This window comes from Scyliorhinus canicula, chromosome 16 (assembly GCF_902713615.1).
Source record: "Scyliorhinus canicula chromosome 16, sScyCan1.1, whole genome shotgun sequence".
NCBI lineage: Eukaryota > Metazoa > Chordata > Chondrichthyes > Carcharhiniformes > Scyliorhinidae > Scyliorhinus > Scyliorhinus canicula.
In genome coordinates, this window is record NC_052161.1 from 94,172,707 (window position 1) to 94,190,089 (window position 17,383).

At 45.4% G+C, this 17,383-nt stretch overlaps 1 protein-coding gene across 3 annotated transcripts in view; it reads right to left on the minus strand.

Moving 5' to 3' along the window:
• si:dkey-205h13.2 overlaps positions 1-17,383 on the minus strand; it is a 367,663-nt gene that overhangs the window by 138,349 nt on the left and 211,931 nt on the right. For all 3 annotated transcript variants that reach the window (XM_038773572.1, XM_038773573.1, XM_038773571.1), the window contains 2 exons: positions 15,940-16,114; positions 14,819-14,916 (listed from right to left, as the gene is read on the minus strand). In XM_038773572.1, coding sequence (XP_038629500.1) covers positions 14,819-14,916; positions 15,940-16,114 — 273 coding nt within the window. The remainder of the gene's footprint in view (positions 1-14,818; positions 14,917-15,939; positions 16,115-17,383) is intronic.

The following is a 17,383-nucleotide window of genomic DNA, read 5'->3' on the forward strand; positions in this document are numbered from 1 at the left end:
CAGAGTCCCCACCCAACTTTATCCCAGCTTCGTCCTCCCATTTCTGTCTTGCCCCATCTAATGATGTTCTTGCCCTTTCCAGCAGTCGGCCATACATATCCCCACAGTTCCCCTTCTCCTTACTGTCCACATCCAACTGTTCCTCCCACAATGTGCCTCTCGGGGACTGAGGGTTCCTCGTCGTCTCCTTGTGGAGAGGTTTTTGATTTGTAAGTGTCGGAGTTCCTGCCGTTCAGAAGTTCCAGTCTTTCCGTTCGTTCTAGGGTTTCAAGTCTGTCCCCCATGTAAATGTCCCGACCACTCTCTTCCCCCCCCCCCCCCCCCCCCCCATCCTGTCTCCACGTCTTAAAAGTGGGGTCTAGCATGGCTGGTGGGAATTTGTGGTTACCGCGGATTGGGGCATGGTAGACATCTTGGTTAAGCTGAAATATTTAATCTGGTTCCATGTTTTCAATATGGCTACCAGCACTGGGCTGGACGTGTATTTTGCTGGTGGTGATTAGAGCACTGCTTTGAGGAGGGCTCAGAGGTTCCCTTACAGGAGGACTCCTCCAGCCTCACCCATTTCGTATTCAGTTCCCTTACCCATCCCCTCACTCTTTCGGCTGTGGCTGCCCAGGGTTATGGGCTAGGATTCAGAAAAATCCAAAAGTATATTATGGAGTTCACCGGACCTGCAACTGAGATTTTGGCTATGTTGAGCACGAGCCAGCCTTTCAGGTGTTATTCAACAGACTTTTTAGGTCCTTTTAATCAAAATAACAAGCTTTATTCTAAGAACTTAGTTAACATTTGTATAAACACACATAGCAAGAGCTTTTATCAATTGCAAATACAAACCGCTACAGTAATCTCTGCATAACCCTTAATGAATTCCCCCATAACTGTTCTAATTTAATAACAAAATCCAAGTTAAACCGGAAACCCCTTTTTAAAGGTGTGGCTCAGCACATAGCATTCTCACTGTTCTAAGACTTGTTATTGATACTCTGTTCTCCTTTTCAAACAACAGATTTAAATTCCTTCCAGAAAGCAATGATCACTTTCAAGTTACCAAGCTGTCTGGAAACAGCTTTTAAAATGAAGATAGAGAAAAACATTTCTTTCAACCTATGCAATTGAAAACCAGTCCTAACCCAAAACAATAGTAAAATCTCATAGAGCCACAGTCCAGCTCCACCTACACAATGACATCACTGAATCCATGTGATAAGACAAAAACATTTCTTAAAGGGACACTCCCATTACACCAGTGGAAGTATTGCATGTCCAGAAGGGCCAGGCTGCCCATTTTTCTTCTCTTCTGCAGTGTAATCTTGGGAATTCTTGGATTCATTCCCATTCCCACCCTACCCCACACACATACACAAACACCTTGATCATTTTGTTTATTCCTTGTAAAAAGTCCTTAGAGATGAAGATTGGTATGGATCTAAACAGGAATAGGAAGCTTGACAGTACATTCATCTTGTTCATCTGCATCCACCCCACCAGGGAGAGCGGGAGTGCATCCCATGTCTGTAGGTCCTCTTTGACTTTCTCCGCCAGACTGGTTGGTCAGATTCCACTTGTGGATCTATGTCCAGTCGTGGAGCTATCTGGATCCCTAGATAGTGGAATTCGCTTTGGGCTAGATGCAAAGGTAGACCCTCGGTTCTGTCCCCGCCCCATTCGGGTTCACCGGAAATGCCTCGCTCTTGCCAAAGTTGGTTTTGTAGCCCGGGATGTCCCCACGTTCTTCCAGGAGCTTCATGATTACTTTCCTGCTGTTCTGCGTGTCCGAGATGTAGAGGAGCAGTTCATCCGCATAGAGTGAGACTCTATGCTCCCTGCTCCCTCTTCGAATGCCCTTCTAGCATCCTGCGTTCTGCAGAGTGATCATCAGGGGTTTGATTGCTCGGGCGAACAGGAGTGGGGATAGTGGGCATCCCTGCTTGGTGTCTCTATGCAGCTGAAAGTATTTAGACCTGGTGGTGCTGGTCTGAACGCTCACCTTGGGCGTGTTGTACAAGAGTTTCACTCATAAGGTGAACCCTGTCCCCAGCCCAAACCAGTTCAGTACCTCTGAGGTACTTCCATTTGACTCTGTCGAAGGCCTTTTCTATGCCCAGGTATGTGATCACCTCAGGTGATCATATCAATCAATCAATATCAATCAATCAAGGTGTCTCTGCCCGGATGGAGTCAGTTTCACATTCAGCAGCCCTCTGATGTTTGCCGTTAGCTGTCTACCCTTGACAAAGCCCGTCTGGCCCTCTGTGACCACCTTTGTTACGCGGTTCTCCAGTCTCTTGGCCAGGACATTTGTGAGTATTTTCACATCTATGTTGAGCAGCGAAATGTGCCCATATGATCCGCATTCCGTTGGGTCTTTGTCTTTCATGGATAACAGTGGCTTGTATTAGTGTTGTAGGCAGGGTGCTCCTCGCTGGCGAATCTGTAGGTGCAGGGCCAGGGTTGGAGCGAATTTTTTATGGTCCGCAGGGAACCCATCGGGTCCTGGCATCTTCTCCGCCTGCATGGAGCTCTCCATGACCTCTCTCAGTTCTATTGTTGCTTCCAGCTCCCTCCGTATATCGTCCTCCACGACTGGCATGTCCAGTCCATCAAGGACCTGTTTGGGGGGGGGGGGGGGGGGGGGGGGGGGGTGTGCTCAAAGGTGTGCAGTCCCTGAGTAGGAGGCTTCAAATGCTTGGTTGATCATTTTTGGTTTGGCTACCAATCCAACTCTCCTATCTGTCACCTGTACTATCTTTCTCGTGGCTGTATGCTTTCTCAGCTGGTGAGCCAACAGATGGCTTGCCGTCTCTCAGTGTTCATAAATGGTCCCCCCCTCCCGTCCCCCGTGTCTGGCAGAGTTTGTGCACTGCCTTCCTGGTGGATAGTCCATTTGTAGCTTTTTCCTTTCCGCCAGAAGGTCTATGGTCAGGTCCTCTGAGTATTTGCTGTCGACCTCCAGGATGGAGTCTATCAGTTGCTGCCTGTTTACCCTCTTCCCTATCTCTACATGCCTTGTAGACTATATTCTCTCCCCTGATCACCATCTTAAGTGCCTCCCAGAACGTGGAAGGTGAGACATCTCCGTTCTGGTTGTTAGTGATGTACACTTCTATGGCTCTGATGTTTTCTGGCAGAAGACCTTGTGGGCCAGGAGGTCTGTGTCCAACCTCCATGCGGGGCGTTGGGTATGGCCTGTCTCCAACCTCTCATCCATGTAATGTGGAGCCTGGTTGGAGATGACTATCGCAGAGTATTCCGCTCTGACCATTTCTGGAAGCACTGATTTTACCCCACTGCAAATAAGTTGATTTGGGTATATATCTTGTGCACTGGTGAAAAGATCAAGAATTCCTTCTCACTGGGTTGCGGGAACTATCATGGGTCCGAAGCCCCCATCTGTTCCATGAATGCTCCCAATTCCCTAGCCGTGCCTGTCTTTTACCCCGTCTAGGACACCATTGACCATTGCCCTGGGTCCGTAACTGTCCTTGCCACCGTAAACACCATCCAATTGTTAATCAGGACAGTTAGCTCCCCCCCTCCCCGCAGCCTTGTTGCATAACATGAGTGGTATGTCTCTCCCCAGCACTTCCTTAACCCGCAGTCGGTCCTTCTCCCTTAGGTGCGTCTATTGAAGGAAGACCATGTGGGATGACACACTTCTCAAATGGGTGAACACTCTGCATCTTTTCACTGGGCCATTAAGTCCCCTCACATTCCAGGTGATAATCCTAGTGGGGGAATTTTGTCCCCACCCCCTGTTTCCGCCTGATCAACCATGCTTACCTGATGGACGTGCCCTGCCCTCTGAGGTTTCCCTTTGTTAGGGGATCGTGTATTTGGCCGCGCTCACCATGAGACTAGGCCGCTGTGCTCTGGGGTTTCCCTTTGTCCAGGGGGCACCCAACATGGCCCCCAACTGTGTGTACACTGATGGGTTTCCCTTTGTTTAGGGATTCTACAAAGTGGGTGCCTGCGGCGCCATTTTGTTCCCACAACTTGCACTTTTCCTGCTGAAGCCAACCTGAAAATCAACTCTTTCTTATCCTTGTATTTACCCTCCCCTACTTCCTGCGTTAGCTTTCCCTGCTAGTGTGGTGACTCCCCTGCCACAGCTGATCTTACTCCTGTGCCCACTAGGTTGCTCTTCACCCTATAGAATTCTTTCCAATTCTCCACGGAAGATGATAAAAATAAATTTGATATAGTTATTGAAGAATTTGATATTCATTGTAAACCTCAAATTAATGAAAGGTATGAACGGTTTGTCTTTAAAATGAGAGTTCAATAAGATGGAGAATCCATAGATTGTTTCATTACTGATTTAAGATTTAAGTCACAAACCTGTAATTTCACAATTTTGTCAGACTGAATGATCAGGGATGAAATTGTTTTTGGCATCAAAGATGAGAAACTCAGAATGTTTATGAAGGCAAAAAGAATTAAAATTGGAAGATGCAATTGAAATGTGTAGAGCGAATTAAATATCCAAAAATCAGTATTCAGAAATACTGATTGAGGAAAAGGGCGCAGAAACGCATCTCGGGGCTGACTGTGTTGGATCTGTAGCACAGTTGAGAAAAAAGCATCTTTTGGATGAAGACCATTCCGCGAATGCGTACAACCAATTTGCGCATGATGAAAGCAACATCATGACGTGTTAACACGTCCACCCACATAAAAAATGCCTAGCACATGGAAAAATCTGCTCCAAATGTGGCAAACTGAATCGCTTTGCTGTTCAATGCAGAACTGCATTAATAGGGTAGGGACACACTTTAAAACTTCAAATTTAATGAACAAACATATGAATGTTCAGAGTGTTAATACAAGTGCAGACACCTCCAAAATGGATAACCCTAATGTTAATATAGATGCTTATTGTCATGAAGATTCTTTCTTTGTGGGAATTGTAGAGAAGTTCCAGACAACTGTAAAGAACACGTCCTATCCACAGATACTGCATCTCGTACAATCGATTAACACGGAATCGGAATGGAACACTCCATTACAAGTCAGTGGTTCCATGATTGTGTTCAAATTGGACACTGGAGCATCTGCAAATTTAATAAATACTCATGATTTATCACACCTTTGTCATAGTCCTAAGATTCAGAAAACTGACTGCCAATTACGTGACTTCAGTGGTAACACGATTACTTCTTTGGGGTCATGCCATCTCTTAGTGACAAACAACGACACTGTAATACCCTTGCGTTTCGAGATTGTTGAAGCCAAACGATCTTCACTATTAGGTGCACAAGCCTGTGACGACTTACACCTTGTGAAACGAATCTACAGCACAAGCAAACCTCTTCCACCTGTGCAGGAGGATATTGTAGGCATCCACAGTAAATTTCCTCAGGTATTTGACGATATGGGTATTCTTCCTTTCCAATACAAAATTCAACTACAAGCGAATGCTAAATTAGTGGTACACTCTCCAAGATAAGTTCCTGCTCCATTACACGACCATTCCAAGCAAGAACTGGAATGAATGCAGCACCTTGGAATCATTTCCAGGGTCACAGAACCGACAGATTGGGTCAGCCCAATGGTGTGCGTTAAAAAACCCAATGGTGACCTCAGGATTTGTATTGACCCAAAGGATCTGAATATGAACTTCAGACGTGAACACTATCCAATACTGAAACATGAAGAAATAACGAGTGAGATGGCTAATGCCAAGATATTCTCTAAATTAGATGCTTCCAGAAGTTTTTGGCAAATGCAATTGGATGACACAAACAACAAATTGTGTACATTCAACACACCGTTTGGTCGTTACTGTTTTAACAGAATGCCATTTGGCATAATCTCAGCATCTGAGATATTCCATCGTGCCATGGAACAGATGACAGAAGGAATAGGTGGAGTTTGTGTGTATGTTGATGACATTATAACATGTTCATCTACTTGTGAAGAATGCAATGCAAGACTCCTGCAAGTGTTACAGGGAATACACAAATACGGATTGAAGCCCAATCGAGCTAAGTGCAACTTTAGTATCTCGACTTTAACATTTCTGGGTGACCAAATCTCTGAACATGGTGTGCAACCAGATAATGATAAGATTGCTGTCATTCAGAAGATATCAATCCCAGAAGCCAAAAAAGCAGTTCTGAAATTCCTTGATGTAGTGAATTTCTTAGGAAAATTCATCCCCAACTGCCTTGCGTAACCTCATTAAGAAGAACACATTCTTCATGTGGACTGCAGATCACATAAAAGAATGGTTAGATCTCAAGTCAGCATTGGCTATAGCACCTGTCCTTTCCTTATTTGACCCTGGGTGAGAAACAAAGATTTCCACAGATGCGAGTCAAAATGGGATTGGGGCAGTCCTCCTTCAAAAGAATGATGATGCTTTTCGGAGACGCATTGTGTATGCATCCAGATCTATGACTACCACAGAGCAATGGTATGCTCAGATCGAGATTGAATGTTTTGGCATGCTTATGGGAATACAGAAATTCCATGACTACGTATATGGACTTCCGATGTTCACAGTTGAACCAGATCAATGACCATTAGTTCATATCATAAAGAAAGATCTGAATGATATGACTCCAAGCCTGCAATGAATAATCGTGAAACTAAGAAGCTACGACTTTCAACTGGTCCACACTCCAGGTAAAGATCTTATAATTGCAGACACATTATCTCGTGTTGCAGAAACAGATGAACAACAACTTGAGATTGTTCAACTAATAGAAGCTCAAGTGGAACTTCTAGCTTAAACTCTTCCTGTTTCTGATGAAAATCTCAAGCTTATCAGAGCGGAGACTGAAAAAGATGTAATACTACAATGAGTAATCAGCCATATGAAAAATGGTTGGCTGAAAGGACACTGTTCGAATTTCAGAAATATTCAATCTGATCTGTTGTAGATGGATTTCTACTTTGTCTCGATCATCTTGTTATTCCTACAACACTAAGGCACATAATCCTCCAGAAGGTTCATGTAGGTCACTTAGGAATAGAAAAGTGTAAACGCCAAGCGAGACAGGCAGTAGATTAGCCTGGAATAAATACTGGCATAGCCAATTTTGTGCTAGAATGTGAGACATTCCAGCAAAATCAATCGACACAGAGTAAAGAGAAACTCACGATCTCGAGAAGACTCCGTGGTCGAAAGTTGGTATTGATCTTTTTCATTTTCATGATCGTGATTATGTCCTGATCATCAACTATTTTTCAAACTAGCTGGATGTAATGAAATTTTCAGATTCTACTTCGAAATCCGTGATCAAAGTGACTAAAGAAATATTTGCTCGTCATGGAGCATGGTGGTCAGCACAATCGCTTCACAGCTCCAGGGTCCCAGGTTCGATTCCGGCTTGGGTCACTGTCTGTGCGGAGTCTGCACATCCTCCCCGTGTGTGCGTGGATTTCCTCCGGGTGCTCCGGTTTCCTCCCACAGTCCAAAGATGTGCAAGTTAGGTGGATTGGACATGATAAATTGCCCTTAGTGTCCAAAATTGCCCTTAGTGTTGGGTGGGGTTACTGGGTTATGGGGATAGGGTGGAGGTGTTAACCTTGGGTAGGGTGCTCTTTCCAGGAGCCGGTGCAGACTCGATGGGCCGAATGGCCTCCTTCTGCACTGTAAATTCTATGAAATTCTATGGGATACTTTACAGAGTCATGACAGACAATGGATCTTGCTTTGATAGTAATGATTGGACAGAATTTGCTTGTAACTATAATTTCAGTCATATGACGCCTAGTTCTCTTTATCCGCAATCTAATGGCAGGGTTGAAAAAGGCATTTACATGTGAAACAACTTTTCAAGAAAGCACTTGACTGACTCAGACATGTTCTTAGCTTTGTTGAATTATAGAGCTACTCCTCTCTCAACTGGTTTATCTCCTGCTCTGTCTACAACTAGCTGATCCTGATCTTCAGCAAGTCATAGAGAAATCGCAACATCAAAAGCATCTGCAGAGAAATACTATAATGAACATGCAAAATCATTGGAACCACTTAATCCAGATGATCTAGTGAGAATTCAGATTCCCACTGGAGGATGGTCTGATCTAGCTAAGGTCATACTCCAAGCAGCTCCTCATTCAAAAATTGTTAAAGCGACTGATGGTTCTGTTCTTTGAAGAGATCGACGTGCTCTTCTGAAATTCAAATCTTCTCGTATGTTATTTCCATGTCTTCAGTTTGATAACATAAGTACCAAGATAACTTCCAGAAACCATGGACAAATCTACTACTCAATTGACTGGAATGAGGAGATCATCCAGAATCAGAAAGAAACCTGCCAGGCTGAATTTGTAAAGAACAACAAATGAACTGACACATTTTGACTCACTTGTTAATGAAAATCGCTTATTGTCCCAAGTAGGCTTCAAATGAAATTACTGTGAAAAGCCCCTAGTCGCCACATTCCGGCACCTGCTCGGGGAGGCTGGTACGGGAACTGAACCATGTTGCTGGCCTGCCTTGGTCTGCTTTAAAAGCCAGCTCTTTAGCCCTGTGCTAAACCAACCACAGGATGGTTAACAGAATGTTAATTTTTGGCATTAGACATTAGATGGCATCACTGCCATCTTAGGAAAGGCTGCGTCTCTAAGCATTCTGGGAGAAGCTGTGAGAGAAGTTGATGAAGGATAGTGTGAGGTTGAGTTAGAGTGTAGATTGTATTAGTGAGAGATAATTAATTACTGAAACATAGAGTCAGTACTATTTTGTTTGCTGTTACTCAGGAGAGTGTGCGAACCATTTCAAGTAGTGTAAAATAAATTAGCTTTGGTTTAAATATAGCTTTCTGTTCTTTGTAAACACTACGACTTTGGCTATCTTGGAGAACAATAAAAGGAACATAATAATCACCACTGCCGAAGTGGTTGCCCAGCAACCATTTTACGGCTGATTGGCAATAATTTGGCTTTAGACAGGACCTCAGGCCCTGAACAACAGGAGAGGTTCTGTCCAATCTAAGTCTTCCATTTCTCCATTTCTGATAAGTGCAGCCAGAATAGTGACCACTTGCGTTTTTTCTGCAAGGCCTCTCAAAGGGATGCTGTACGGGTGGCCTCACTGGTGATTTGAACAAGAACAAAGAAAAATTACAGCACAGGAACAGGTCCTTTGGCTCTCCAAGCCTGCGTCGCAAGCCTGCGCCAATGCAGATCCTCTATCTAAAACTGTCGCCTATTCTCTGACGATCTGTATCCCTCTGCTCCCTGCCCATTCATGTATCTGTCTAGATACATCATAAATGACGCTATCGTGCCCGCCTCTACCACCTCCACCAGCCATGCGTTCCAGGCACCCACCCCCCTCTGCATAAAGAACTTTCCACATATATCTCCCTTAAACCTTTTCCCCTCTCACCTTGAATCATGACCCCTACTAATTGAGTCCCCCACTCTGGGAAAAAGCTTCTTGCTATCCACCCTGTCTATACCTTTCATGATTTTGTAGACCTCTATGAGGTCCCCCCTCAACCTCCATCTTTCGAATGAAAATAATCCTAATCTACTCAACCTCTCTTCATAGCTAGTGCCCTCCATTACAGGAAACATCCTGGTGAACCTCCTCTGCACCTCCTCCAAAGCATCCACATCCTTTTGGTAATGTGGCGACCAGAACTGTACGCAGTATTCCAAATGTGGCTGAACCAAAATCTTATACAACTGTAACATGATCTGCCAACTCTTGTACTCAATGCCCCGCCTGATGAAGGCAAGCATGCTCCATGCCTTCTTGACCACTCTATTGACCTGCACAGCCACTTTCAGGGTACGATGGACCTGAACACCCAGATCTCTCTGTACACTTTTCCCTAGGACTTTTTCATTTACCGTATAGTTCGCTCTTGAATTGGATCATCCAAAGTGCATCACCTCGCATTTGTCCGGATTGAACTCTCTCTGCCCAACTCTCCAACCTATCTATATTCTGCTGTATTCTCTGACAGTCTCCTTCACTATCTGCTACTCCACCAATCTTAGTGTAATCTGCAAACTTGCTAATCAGACCACCTATACCTTCCTCCAGATCATTTATGTATATCACAAATAACAGTGGTCCCAGCACCGATCCCTGTGGAACACCAGTGATCGCAGTTGTCCATTTTGAGAAACTCGCTTCCACTACTACTCTCTGTCTCCTGTTTCCCAGCCAGCTCTTCATCCATCTAGCTAGTACACCCTGGACCCCATGAGACTTCACTTTCTCCATCAGCTTACCATGGGGAACCTTATCAAATGCCTTACTGAAGTCCATGTTTATGACATCTACAGTCCTTCCCTCATTAATCAACTTTGTCACTTCCTCAAATAATTCTATTAAGTTGGTAAGACATGACCTTCCCTGCACAAAACCATGTTGCCTATCACTGATAAGACCAATTTCTTCCAATTGGGCTAATCCCGTTTTTTACCTATATCATTGGTGCCTATATGCACCACAACAACTGGCTGTTCACCCTCCCCCTTCAGAATGTTCAGCAGCCAATCTGAGACATCCCTGACCCGTGCACCTGGGAGGCAACATACCGTTCGGGAGTCTCGTTTTCGACCACAGAACCGCCCATCTACTCCCCTTACAATTGAATCCCCTGACTATAGCCCTTCCAATCTTTTTCCCGCCCTTCTGTACAACAGAGCCAGCCACGGTGCCATGAACCTGGCTACTGCCGCCTTCCCCTGGTGAGCCACCTACCCCAGCAGTATCCAAAACGGTATACCTGTTTTGGAGGGAGATGACCGCAGGGGACACCTGCATTGCCGTCTTGCTTTTTCTCTGCCTTTTGGTCACCCATTCCCTTTCTCCTTCAGCAATCCTATCTGTGGTGTGACCAATTCGCTAAACGTGCTATCCACGACCTCCTCAGCATCGCGGATGATCCAAAGTGAGTCCATCTGCAGCTCCAGAGCCGTCATGCGGTCTAACAAAAGCTGCAGCTGGATACACTTCCTGCACGTCCCTGAGCTCCCACGTTGAGCAAGAGGAGCATAACACGGGTCTGAGATCTCCTGCCATTTTTAAACTTAAACTTAACTTAGTCCAACTATAATATCAAATAATAGATAAATGAAAAAGGAAAAAAATAGAAATAGAAAATCCTTACCTTATCAACACACCTCAGGGAAAAGAAAAACTACTTACCAGTCACCAACCAATCACTTACCTGCTGGCTGCGACGGCACGGTTCAACTTCTTTCTACTTCTACCTGCCCTCGAGTCTCCCTCTTGATCTTTACTCGGCTGGGATCCTTACAGTGATTGTTTTTTTTTATTAGAGGAGGAGGTAGGGAGGGAAACACTGAAGGAGTGTTTGGGGTTTAACTGTCACTTGACAACAGCTCCTCCCCAAACCGCCTTATGGATACAGTGACCACAATGCAGTGATGCAAATTTCCCCCGCAACAGCCAATCAGCAGCTCCACTTTGCTGCCCTCTGCAGAGGACTGGTGCAAGTCAAGACTGGATTATCCATGTAAATGTGGCTAAAAGAGCAGGTCAAAGGCTAGGAATCTCGTGATAAGTAACTCACTGCCTGAGCTCCGCGCCGCCGCCCCCCACAAAACCTGTCCACCATCTACAAGGCACAGATTGGGCATGTAATGGAATACTCTACACTTGCTTGGATGAGTGCAGCTCCAACAACATTCAAGAAGTTTGACACCACCCAGGGCAAAGAAGCTTGCTTGATTGCTACTGCTTACACGAACAGCCCAAAGATGTGCAGGTTAGGTTAATTGGCCATGCTAAATTGCCCCTTAAGTGAGGTTACAGTGATTGGGGGGAGTGGGCCTTAGTAAGGTGCTCTTTTGGAGGGTTGGTGCAGACTCAATGGGCTGAGTGGTCTCCTTCTACACTGTAAGGATTCTATGGACAAGGAACCCAAGGGAAATGTCATTCAGTCTCTCCACCACTGATAAACAGCAGCAGCATGGACCACCTATAAGATGAACTGCAGGAACTCACCAATGCTCTTAGACATCAACCACTGCCATCTTTCAGGACGAGGAAAGCAGATACCTGGGAACAGCATCACTTGGAAGTTCTCATCCATTTCACTCACTATCCTAACTTGGAAATTTTGTTAACTTGAGGAAGCAGGCAAAAATTGAACATTAATTTATTTCCCGTACTGCCCTCCCCAAACAGGCGCCAGAATGTGGTGACCAGGGGCTTTTCACAGTAACTTCATTGAAGCCTACTCGTGACAAGCCATTATTATTATTATTTAACTATACACAAAGTTGTGCGTAAGCAGCATCTCACTCCCAGTACAATCCTTGTTGGGAGGATGAGTCTGTCAAGGCCTTGGGGCAGCTTTTGTATCAGTACATAACGAGCCTCAGGCGGCTGGCTTCCGCTCCCTATCTGGGAAGCCCGTACTCCACGAGAAGATCAATTCTGGTTGACCCGGGGTCCCTGTGGGGGTTATGCCAGAAAGATATCATTGTTCCTGCACTGCCGCTGGATCAAAATCCTGGAACTCCTTCCTTAACAGCACTATGGGTGTACATACAGCTCGGGGACATCAGTGGTTCAAGAACTAAACTTCTCAAGGGTAATTATGAATGGCCAATAGATGTTGGTCTAATCAACGACACTCAAAAAAAAAGAATTGCTGACCCTGATAATGCAGTGTTGTGGTTGAGAGGTTAGGATAAAAGGATAACAAGAGGAGAGAATTCTAGAAAGGGTTAAACCTGGGGGCCTTCTGATGGGTCCAGAGGGTTAGTTGAAGGCTGGAGTAGTAGCCCAGCAAGTGTTTCTTTTGGGCCTCTCCCAATGCCAATTAAATTCCAGTGGCAGTTCAGACAGATTACTCGACTCCTTCCCTACCACTTATAAAATTTCAGCAGGGTGGGGGAAGTCAGGTTTGGTGTTCACTGGATTTTACGTGCTCCCCCAAACCCACCTTTAAACCTGCCGCAGAGGCACACTAAATTCAGACCTATATCTCTATTCAGATCCTTCCAGCAGAACTTAAGAACACATGTAGACCAATTAAGCCTGCTCCCCTATTCAGTATGACCATGACACCATCACTAACAGTCTGTCATGGTCCACTCACATTAATGCATCAAGAAAGCTCAACAACATCTCTACTTCCTACGGAAGCTAAAGAGATTTGGTATGCCTGCATCGACTCTCACAAACTTCTACAGATGTTCCATAGAGAGACTCCTATCCGGCTGCATCACAGCTTGATATCGCATCTGCTCGGCCCAAGGTCGCAAGAAACTGCAGAGTGTTATGAACTCAGCCCAACGCATCACACAATCTTGCCACCTTCCCATTGATTCTGTTTACACCTCCCACTACTTCAGGAAGGCAAACAGCATTGTCAGACACCCCTCACACCCAGGCTTTGCCTTCTTTCAGACCCTTTTATCAGGCAGAAGATACAGAAGTCTGAAGACCCGCATATCCAGGCATAGAAACAGCTTCCCTACAGCTACGAGACTCCTCAATGACTTTCCCCATAGAACACTATTCACGACACCCTATGCTACTCTTGCTCATGTATTTGTTTGGCCCCTTGTTCCATACTGTAACCAATCGCTAGTTGTTGATGTACCATTTGTCAATGTACTCTGTTGATTATTCGTTTGTCTACTATGTACGTACTGTGTAAGTTCCCTTGGCCGCAGAAAAATACTTTTCACTGTACTTTGGTACATGTGACAATAACTATCAATCAATCATTCTCCTAAACTCCAAAGAACATAAACCCTGAAGTAGAAAGTAATTTATGTAATAGAATGACAGGAAATCTGTATCATATATCTAATTAATATTGGATGATTGGTTATGGGTTTCACACAGTATAATTCCGAATTTTCACAAGCAACTTACTACAGAATAGTTACTTATCGATAGATCCACGGAATTCCTACAGTATAGAAGGAGGCCATTTGGCCCATCGGGTCTGCACCAACCCTCTAAATCAGCACCCCACTCAGGCCCACTTCCCCCATCATATCCCCATAACCCCACTCAGCCTGCACATCTTTGGACACCAAGGGGCAATTTAGCATTGCCAATCCACCCTAACCTTTGGACTGTGGGAGGAAACTGGAGTAGCTGGAGGAAACCCACGCAGACACGGGGAGAATGTGCAAAATCCACACAGTCAACCACAGCCGGAACTGGATCCGGGTCCCTGGCGCTGTGGGGCAGCAATACTAACCACTTTTTGGGGACCTGTTTAGCTCTGTTGGCTAGTTAGCTGGCTTGTGATGCAGAATAAGACCAGCAGCGTGGGACCAGCAGTGTGGGTTCAATTCCCACCCCGCCTTCTCAACCTTACCACTCGCTTGAGGGATGGTGATCCTCAGGTTAAATCACCACCAGTCAGCTCTCCCTCTCAAAGGGGAAAGCAGCCTATGGTCATCTGGGACTATGCATTACATTTGCATTACCACCGTGCTGCTGTAAATAACTAATATCAAATGAAGGTGTGATGTCTGCTTTCCCACTTCACCACCTGACTTCAGAATTAATTAGCACACTACTTTATCACGTTGTCTATATAACAGGATCTTGGGGTCCCACCCCTCTCAGCTACAGTACAGTTGTGTTCCACTCTACAATGTGGCACAAGATGTTACTGTCAATAAAGTTGTATATCAAACAATTAAGCCCTCCAGCTGATGTTAAAATGCAAAGTAAATTTGCAGCCATTTGACAAAATTTGACATAATTACCAAAGCATAGGTAATAATTAATAAATCTATTATTATAAATATCAAATAATGTTTGGCCATTTGAAAGAGAAAATATTTCTAAGTTGGAGGGTAACAATCAATTAATCAACTTTTATAAATGTCTAATACTTACAGAAAGATTCAGGGCAGATGAATCGTATTCTGTAATCCTCACAGTTCCCATCATTTTGCTCTTCATTAACACAAGCAAAGCCTGAAGAAATGTTGCACCTGTTTAATACAGAAAGGCAGTGTTTTATATTATTGTTTTCTAAAGAAATTCATAACTAAATTGAGCTGGACTAGCACAGCAGTGGGCGGTTTAGAACCAAGGACAACAGGGGACCTGATTAATACTGGTGAAATTGGCAGGATGTTAGAAAGTTTCCTCAAACTTGTCAACTTCCACATTTAACCTTGGTGCTTTAAGCTCCATGAGAGCAACTTAGTTAGGTGAAGTGGGTTGTCAAGTTCAATCTGTTAGGGGCACAGTCGCAGCGTGCTGTGGTGCAGTCCCAGACGGAGATGGGCCACTCCTGTGCTTCATGTCCGCGAACGTGCAGACCCTTGTCGAGACCAGAGCGGGCCTCCAGAACTGGCAGCGCCAGGTGGCGGGGGTCCTCAGGGGATGGCTCCGCTCGCACCCCCATCCCGTGGAGTAGCTCGGGGACCATCGGGCACCCTGAGGGAGGAGGAGGTTACGGGGCCTATGCCGATGACTCCCGCAGGGGAGGTGTCAGAACACCGCAGAACCTTGGACTGTCTCTCCACCCACCCCCACCCCACCCTCCCCCCCTCCTGTCCCTCGTGCATCAGGCGGGAAGAACAGGATGGCACCACGCCACCCGGGATGCCTGAGCAGCAGCTGGGCTCATCCAGGCCGGGTCGCCCCAGGAGACATTGTCAAATGATGTGGAGCACGGAGCTCATGACACAGTGAGTTGGCATCATCCTCCATCCCATGGACCAGAACCGCTGTCCCTGCCAACCCAGTGTCCCCAGCTCGTAGCGCCGCAGGTATGTATAACGGAGGAGGTGTGCATGCGGGTGGTTTGGTGGTGTGGGAGGTGAGGAGGTTTAGTGGTGTGGGTCTGAGATGGTTGCGTCCATGCCCCTGGCTAGCAAGGCCCCCCCCCAGTTGAAATGTGTCTCGATGAATGCATTCCTTGCGCACTGGCCCTGGTGATAGTGTTGTCCGGCCTCCCGTGCCTGACTGGGCTCCATGTCCCGCTCATTGTCCCCCTCATTATTTACTGAGGAATGTTGTCTGCGGTGTTTGAGGCGGAAAGTCCTGATGTTGTCTCGATTTCACAAGCAGTCGGGTTGCTGCAGATCTGACCAGGATATTCTTTGCGGAGATTCACAAGATCTTCATAATCCCCTTTCCCTGATGGGTTATCGCTGTCAAACCACTCGGTTTTGCAATTACCTAATAAATGCAACAAACAAATAAGAGCATTGTGAACAATACTTTTAAAGATGGTATTGGAGAGTTTATTTCTATTCCATTTTGTGCAGAATAGAAAGTCACAAGTTTTAACATTCAGATGCCCGATAATGAGCAAGTTGATATGTGATTATGCAGATAATATTTGGTCTCAACCTATGGTAATTAAGGGCGTTTGAGAAGAAAGACCATTGAAAGCAAGTGTTTGGACAGTTTCGTTCACCAGCTGCGATAATCCAAATATAACATATTCAGTGTCAGATTCCCCCACTAGAATCCATAGAAAATCTTGCATGCAGAAGGAGCCATTCGTTTCATTGAGATTGCATCAGTCCAGTGGTTAGCACTGTGTGGTTTCATAGTGGCAGAGACCTGGGTTCGATACCCTGCTTGGGCCACTGTCTATGCAGAGTCTGCACGTTCACTCCGTGTCTATGTGGTTTCCTCCGGGTGCTCTGGTTTCCTCCCACAAGTCCCGAAAGACATGCTTGTTCGCTGATTTGGACATTCTGAAATCTCCCTCAGTCGCTGAGTGTGGCGACTCGGGGATTTTCACAGTAACTTAATTGCAGTGTAATGTAAGCCTACTTGTGATACTAATAAAGATTATTATTATAAGAGCACCCTGTCTGGCCCACTTGCCTACCTATCCCTGGAACACCATAATCCTACCTAAAACGCACATCTTTGGACATTAAGGGGTAATTTTAGCATGGCCAATCCACCTAAACTGGAGCACCCAGAGAAAATGCATGCAACATGGGAAAAACGTGCAAACTCCACACTGGAATTGAACCCAGGCCCATGCCGCTGTGAGACAGCAGTGCTAACCACTGTATCATCGTGCTGCAATCAGCAAGTATTCAATATACAGCATACAATTATTATTTTAGAATTGTTCCAATTAGGGGGCAATTTAGTGTGACCAATCCACCTACCCTGCAAATCTGTACATTATGGTGGTGAGACCCACGCACACGGGGAGAATATGCAAACTCCACAGGGACAGTGACCCGGGGCCAGAATCGAACCCGGTACTGCATTCAATTCTAACACCAAACTCAAATAATTATTGTATTCAAACATACAGAAACACGACAGCACTAACTTAATTAGCCTTGTTGTTAACCCCACTGGTTTGTAATTTATAATTCGTTGAATCGTACACAGCTTTCTCAGGAGTCAAACTCTCCCCTGAAAGAGAGGCAGAAACTGTTGCCTTCATATTCATAAGTACCTGTTTCTTTGTGG